The sequence below is a fragment of the Neofelis nebulosa genome, chromosome 4, assembly GCF_028018385.1.
Source record: "Neofelis nebulosa isolate mNeoNeb1 chromosome 4, mNeoNeb1.pri, whole genome shotgun sequence".
In the NCBI taxonomy this organism is placed as follows: Eukaryota; Metazoa; Chordata; class Mammalia; order Carnivora; family Felidae; genus Neofelis; species Neofelis nebulosa.
Window position 1 is genome coordinate 168,323,799 of NC_080785.1, and position 7,436 is coordinate 168,331,234.

The following is a 7,436-nucleotide window of genomic DNA, read 5'->3' on the forward strand; positions in this document are numbered from 1 at the left end:
TACGGGAACCATTCCTCTAGGGCTGGAGTTTCCCGCCGGAGGCACCTGCTGGCTGTACCTACCGCTCAGAAACAGGAAACTACTTTCCCATGCCGGTAGGAGAGGTGGCGGGGGTGGCGGGGGGGGGGGGGGCCCACAGGATGAGTGGCAACCACGGCGGCTAATGGACACGATGCACTCGGCCCGTGGCGCTCGGGGTAGCCAATGAGCAGCGGCGTGGGCGGGGCGTGGGCAGCCGCGCGCGGAGCCGGGGCCGGACAGGAGCACGGGTCGAGACCGCGCGGCGGTTGAGCGGCGGGAGGCGCCGGCGGGCGGGCGAGGGCCCGGCGGAGGTGCGTGCGGACAGGGGCCGGGGACCGGGGGCCTGGGGCTGGGTGCCAGGGCGGGGCGTTTCGGGGTCTGGCCGGCTCGGCCGCCCGTTAGCGGAGGCCCGGCTGCGGCCCCGAGGCTGGTTTCCCCCCTGATCGGCGAGGTCTGTCTGTAGTAATTAGCTTTCGAGTCCCCCGGGCAGAGCGCGAGTTGCTCCCTCCCCGGCGGAGCCCTCTCGGCCTCGGCCTCGCCCTCCCCGGGGCCCCCGCTGCAGCGCGGGCACACAAGAGACGCTCGGTGTGTAGTGAGTGAATGAATGACTGCGCCTGTGCTGTCCTGGTCCCATCCCCATCAGCCCCCGGGTTGAGAGCGCACAGCCCCCCTCCCCACCCGCACTGCACAGACCGGGGTATCTGGACACACGGCAGGGATTTACGCGATGCCCGCCGTCGACCTGACTGTGCACTGGGTGCTGCTGGGGGGCCCGCCTCCAGCAAGACAGGCTCTCTGCCCGCGCGGAGCTTGCAGCCCTGAGCAAGGGAGCGCATTCAGGGACTCTGAGTTATGCAGTTTCCCGTAGCACAAATAATGCCAGAACTTCATGCCAGGGAAGGGGAGGGAGAGGCCCCTCCATCCGGTGGCATCCGAGCTGAGACCTGAAGACCTCAGTGAAGTGGGGTGTGGGCAGTGAGAGCTGGGAGGTTAGGAGGAAACCAAGGGACAGAGGAGCAGCCAAGGGCCCTCGTGCTAACAGTGACGCTTTTGAGTCCAGGGCGATATCTGCTCCACTTGGGTTCGTGGAGTCCTGTAAAGAGGTCCACATGCTTCATTCAGCTCACCTGTTTGCTTGCCAGTGGTTACTGAGCATCTGTTCTGCACCAGGACTCGCGGTGGGTACAAGGCATACAGTTTAGGGCACAGGTCCGCCAGGGGAGGCCCTTCCAAGGCATCCTGGAGGCAGTGACCTAAAAGAAAAAAACATCATCGGGAGGTCAGGGGGAAGACATGTTCCAGGACAAGAGAACAACCCATACAAAGGCCCTGAGGCAGGAACGGGCTAGGCATATTCAAGGCCCACAAAAGCCCATGTGGGGTCAGTGAAGCCGATGATGGTGCAGGGCCTTCTGTACAGGGTGTGGTGCTTGGTTTCACGTACGGGCAGTGGGAAACCAGTGGAGCAGCACCACCCGATAGAACATTCTGCAGCAAAGGAGATGTTCTCTGTCTGCGCTGTCCAGTATGGTGGCGACGGCACTTGTGTGGCTATTAGACACTTGCAGTATGACTGGTGTGACTGAGGAGCCGAATTTTGCTTTTCATTCAGTTCTCCTTAGCTTAAATAGACGCACGTGGCCAGTGACTCCCATACCGGACAGTGCAGCCATGGATACTCCTGCGGAAGGCAGGGATGCGGGCCAGGCCTGGAATGGAGCAAGGTCCTGGGGGTGATGGGCTTGGTCACTAGAGCTGGGCAGGTGATCCAACAGCTGACGCGGTTGCCCCTGGCGTTCACAGCAGATGTCCCGAGGCATGAGCCCCCAGCCACGTGGCTGGGCCCAGTAGCACATCGTGGGACGGGAGTGTGCGCCCACACATGGTTTGGCCCTGCGGTGACCGGAGCAGCCTGGGCCACCACCATGATGAAGTTGTTGGTGGCCAAAGTCCTCTGCATGGTGGGCGTGTTCTTCTTCATGCTGCTTGGCTCCCTGCTCCCAGTGAAGATCATCGAGACGGATTTTGAGAAGGCCCATCGCTCAAAAAAGATCCTCTCGCTCTGCAACACCTTCGGAGGCGGGGTCTTTCTGGCCACGTGCTTCAATGCCCTCCTGCCCGCTGTGAGGGAAAAGGTAAGGGGTCCCCGGGGGTAGGTGCCGCCCTTGGCACCTTATGGCCAAGGGTCCCTGACGTTTTTTCACTAAAGCCACCAAGCTGGGTGGAGCCTTGATGCTGTAAGAGTGACAGGAAATGGATTTGCTGTGTGACCGCACATTGCTTGCTTCTCTTCTCTGGGCCTCGTCTGGTAAGCAGGGGGTTTGAACTAGACACAGGGTTCCCCGCTGGCGAGCTCACCCGTTGCTACCTGAGCAGACTGCCCACCATGGCCAGCATACACTTTGTCCTGAAGCTGGCAGTTCGGGCCTCTCTTCAACATCTGTATCAGTTAGCTGCTGCTGCCTAACAAGTTAACCGGATACGTGTTTATTATGACAATTTTTGTGGGGCTGGAGTCTGGACACCACATAGCTGGGTCCCCTGCTCCGGGCTCTCTCAGACAGCGTTCCGGGTATCCGTGGGCTGTGGTCTCACCTCAGGGTTTGAGGAGATGGGTCGGTTTCTGAGTTCATGTGGTGGTAAGGCAAGTTCAGCCCTTCCCGGTTGTCAGACCCAGGGGCCTAGTTTCTGCCCGGCTGCTGGCGGAGGATTGTCCTCAGGCCTTGGCCACGTGGGCCTCCCCAACACGGCCGCATGTTTCATCAGCAGGCCACAGCCGGTGCCTGCAACTTGGGCGTCCAGAGCTGTGAGTTGACACGTTTCTGTGGCTTTCTGCTGCTAACCTCGTGCTCCTCTGTTCACAGTGTGGGAGACTCACACACTCAGCGTCCAGGGGGGATAAAATCTCAGAGTCCTCAGGCCCAGACTGCTGTGATGGTGCATGTGGCCCTTCCATGGTCCTCCCAGAGCCACTCCATGCCGCACGCCTGCCCACACCTGAGCCTTGGCGGGTCAGGCCCCTCCCCTGCGGGCCCTGGCCAGCCTCAGCTGGCACGGTCACCCTGCAGAGAGCAGTGCTGCACACTGTGGCTTTTGCGTCTGCCTTGTCTTCCTCGATCTGATCTGATCCGTGTTCATCCCTGGGGTGGGGGGTTACTGCTCCCCACGTGCTGGTGTCTCCCCAGGTGTAGCACACGCAGGCCTCTGTGAGATGTTTGGCAAATGAATGAAGCGGCTTCTCTGCAAAACACGGCCTCTGCTGCAGCGGGGGTTCCCCTGTGGGGGACGACTCTGCCGCCAGGGGACACTGAGTGATGGCAGGTCACTGGGTCAGGGGGTCTCACCTGGGCGTCCTACCCCCAGGGTTACTGGATGATGTCTGGAGACATCTGAGGTCATCACGACTGGCGGAGCTCCTGGCATCAGGTGGGTGGGGCCAGGGATGCTGTTCAACACCCTCTCCCACCTCCCTCTGGTGCCCAGAACGGCCCCCGACAGAGAATGACCTGCCCCCAATGCCAGCACTACCCGTCGCAAGTCGTGACGACCGAAATGTCCTCAGACTTTGCAGGTGTGCCCTGGGGCAGGATAGCCCCCTGTGTGTGTGTGTGTGTGTGTGTGTGTGTGTTCCCGGGCTGTCACGAAGGCTGTGACAGGAAAGAAAGGGGTGCCACGAGCATAGTTTGGAGCGCCTGGCTCAGGTGGAGCCCTCGGGAATTGCGCGTGCACGTGAGCATTGTGCAGCCGTGAGCGAAAGCGGAGGGGGAGCGGTCCAGACGGCCGACAGCTCGCCCTGCAGCCCCCAGGCCGGGCCAGCGTGGAGTGCACACACACCCTCGTGAGCCGGGGCCACCCGACCCAGCTGTGAGGAGTGGCAGCCTGTTGTAGGCCTGTCTAGTCATGTTTCAGTGACTTAAAATGAAACACGGTTCAACGTGCCCGTCCTTGGCCGCACCAGCCACGCCTAAGGTCCGCATGGGCCACGCGCGGCTAGTGACTTCCGTATCGGTATCAGCACAGACAGAAAGCCTTTCTGTCACTGGAAAGCTCTACTGGACGGGGCTAGCTCGAGGCATCTGCTGGGGTGCAGGTGGATGTCTGAGGAGTCTCCCTCGTTCCCAGCTTGTCCACCCAGGAGGTCGGGGTGCCTTGTGCAAGCAAACCCCACGCAGGCCCCAGGGCTGCAAAGGCCAGTTGCTGTGACCGTGATGGAGGCCAGAAGGCTGAGATCACCGTGTCAGCAGGGCTGGGTCCTTCTGAGACCTGAGGGAGAATCTGTCCTGTGCCCTTTCCCTGCTCCTGGAGGTTTGTTGGCAATCCTTGGCATTCCTTGACTTGTAGGTACATCACCCCAGTCTCTGCCTCCGTGGTCACATGCCCATCTCCCCGTGTCTCTGTGTGTCCTTTCCTTTTGTGTCTCATAAGGACACTGTTGCTGGACTTAGAGCCCGCCCTGATTTAGGATGATCTCGTCTCAAGATCCTGATGCGTGAGTTTCCTGGGGCTGCCGTAGCCGTGTACCACAGCTCAAACCATAGGCGTTTACTCTTGGTCAGTGGGGAGGCTGGAAGTCCAAGACCAAGATGCCGGCAGGCCTGGGTCCCTCGCAGGCCTCTCTCCTTCCTGCCTCTTCCTGTGGTGGTCCTGTGTCTTTCCTGTTCCTGTAAGGACTCCAGTCCTGTCGGCTCAGGGCCCACCCTAACAGCCTCACTGTCACGGAATCGCCTCTCTCCAAGTAGGGTTAGTTTGGAGATTCTGCAGGCTGGGAACCTTTAAGATACGAATCTCTCCGCCGGGAGCACCTTAATTACATCTGCAAAGACCCTTCTTCCGGAGAAGGTCACGTTCTGAGGTTCCACGTGCATGTATCTTTAGGGACCACGGTTCAGCCCCCGACAGCACAGTTAATGTTATTGGGCCGATTTAGTAGATGTCACGAAAAGCCTCACGACCCCCTTTGTAATAGGGTTATTTTTATGTTGTTGTTGCTGTTTTTTCCAAATCCACCAAAGGGTGAGTCCCCCTTCCCCCGTTTTTAGCCTCTTGTGTGAACGGGGGGCTTCTGTGCTTTGCTAGCTGATCAGTGAGATCTGGGGACCCTGTTGTGTTGGTGGCGAGTGTCCAGGCCTCCCGCCTCTGAACCCCTCTCCCCCTTCTCCTCCCTCACACATCCTCCGCTCCAGCTCCAGAAGGTTCTGAGTCTCGGGCACATCAGCACCGACTACCCGCTGGCCGAGACCATCGTGATGCTGGGCTTCTTCATGACTGTCTTCCTGGAGCAGCTCATCCTGACGTTCCGCAAGGAGAAGCCGTCCTTCATCGATCTGGAGACCTTCAACGCCGGCTCGGACGCTGGCAGCGACTCGGAGTACGAGAGCCCCTTCATGGGGGGCACGCGGGGCCATGCACTCTACGCGGAGCCCCACCCCCACGCACACGGGCTCAGCGTCCAGGAGCTGTCGCGCTCTAGCCCTCTGCGGCTCCTCAGCCTGGTGTTTGCCCTGTCGGCGCACTCCATCTTCGAGGGCCTGGCCCTGGGCCTGCAGGAGGACGGCGAGAAGGTGGTGAGCCTGTTCGTGGGGGTGGCCGTCCACGAGACGCTGGTGGCTGTGGCCCTGGGCATCAGCATGGCCAGGTGCTCCATGGCCCTGAGGGACGCGGCCAAGCTGGCCGTCACCGTGAGCGCCATGATTCCCCTGGGCATCGGCGTCGGCCTGGGCATCGAGAGCGCACAGGGTGTGCCCAGTAGCGTGGCCTCGGTGCTGCTGCAGGGCCTGGCGGGCGGCACGTTCCTCTTCGTCACCTTCTTTGAGATCCTGGCGAAGGAGCTGGAGGAGAACAGTGACCGTCTGCTCAAAGTCCTCTTCCTGGTGCTGGGTTACGCTGTCCTGGCCGGCATGGTCTTCCTCAAGTGGTGAACTGCCCACCGCCCACCCGCCGGACACAGGCGGTCCCCCACCCCCCCCGTCACCCAGGCGGGGGCGCTCAGGCCCCGGGCTTCCGCCTGTGCACGGAGGGGCTGTGCCCCAGATCCTATGCCCTGAGCCCGAGGCACCGCGACCACTTTTAAAAATACTGCTCTTATAATTACTTACCAAAGCTGTGTGGCCATGTCGTCCTCTGGCATTGGGATCTGAGGACTCGCACAGGCGCTGGGGCCCGGGCACCCAGAGGGGGTCGGGCTGGGACCCTCCCCTCCCCCGCACACTCCCACCTGTGTACAGGACAGGACTGTGGCCGGAGGCTTGAGACTTGCGTCCTCTGCTCCCAGCTGGCTCTGTTCCTAACAGAGGAGCCCGCCAGCCTGGAGCGTCTGACCGGGGATCACAGGGCAGCTCTAACTCCTGCCACCTGACGCCGTGCCTCCTGGGAGACGGGCAGGGTCCTGGGCACCTCAGGACTCCCCTCCTCCCTGCCTTCCTGCGTGCCCCCTCCCACACACCCTTGGTGGGCCGGGTGAGCGTGTGGGTTAAGGGAACAGAGGCCCATGGACCCGAGAGATGCGCAGGTGGGGCCGGGGGCCAGCGTGGTTGGTTGGTTGTCAGTCCCGTCCCCGGAGTGAGACAGACTTCCGTGGGCTACGGGGGCAGGGCCACACGCCATTCACCTTGCCCGACGCACAGACACATGAAGCCAGCACCTGCCTCGGGTGAGTGTGGGGCTGGTGCCAACCCAGGGCGTCGCTCCATGGCAACCTGTTGTCGCAGAAGCCCAGAGCCATGCCTCTGGGAATGGAGTCAGGGGTGACAGCCTTTCCCAGCGGATTCCGCGTGTCTGGCTTGAAGCCGCCAGAGGTGCTACAGGAGGGAGGGCGGGCCCGTGGCCAGGCCGGGTGCTGGTGGCTTCAGCCTCGCAAGCTCCGTCACGGGCACTCGGGCCTCCTCACTTGGCCACTCAGCTGCGGGCACACGGGCCCCAGAGTGCGCCTTCCCAGGACCCTGGATCTCCACCCTGCGCCCCTCACGGCCGGCAGCCCTCCCCCCCGGCAGCCCTCCCCTCCCCCCCCCCCCCCCACCGCTCAGCAGATTAAGCCCTGGCAAGCACAGGCCCCTTCTGCCCCGGGACGTGAACTGCCTGCCCAAGGGAGGGTGGGTGGGTGCACCCGTGCCCCAGGGGCTGCCTGCTGCCACCGCTCAGCCCCTCCCAGCACAAGGCCCGAGGGGACACCTGTGCCATGGCCCTGGCCCCCTTGAGTTTTGTCACAAGAGGCGGGGGGAGTGGGGATGTATGTCCGAGCCCCCCCACTTGTGCTCTGCCTGCCCCCACCTTGTCATGTGAACTGTCCCGTTGCTAGAAACTTCTTTTCTTCTGGGGCCCCATCTCTGAACCCCACACGGCCCGCCCTGTCCCTGTGCTGGGACGATGACCGCCATGGGGGTGGGGGCCTCCACCCTCCTTTCCACGGTGGCCTAAAC

At 62.2% G+C, this 7,436-nt stretch overlaps 1 protein-coding gene across 3 annotated transcripts; it reads left to right on the forward strand.

Moving 5' to 3' along the window:
- SLC39A3 (solute carrier family 39 member 3) lies at positions 1–6,120 on the forward strand. Of its 3 annotated transcripts, XM_058728426.1 has the most exons (4): positions 139–332; positions 1,082–1,199; positions 1,825–2,156; positions 5,205–6,120. In XM_058728426.1, the coding sequence occupies exons 3-4, from the start codon at positions 1,947–1,949 to the stop codon at positions 5,937–5,939; spliced, it is 945 nt and encodes a 314-aa protein (XP_058584409.1). In that variant the 5' UTR covers positions 139–332; positions 1,082–1,199; positions 1,825–1,946; the 3' UTR covers positions 5,940–6,120. The 3 variants fall into 3 exon arrangements, with proteins under 3 accessions (XP_058584410.1, XP_058584409.1, XP_058584408.1); XM_058728427.1 differs by lacking the exons at positions 139–332; positions 1,082–1,199 and adding an exon at positions 1–95; XM_058728425.1 differs by lacking the exon at positions 1,082–1,199 and having other exon boundaries at positions 140–332.
- Positions 6,121–7,436: the final 1,316 nt, after the last annotated feature.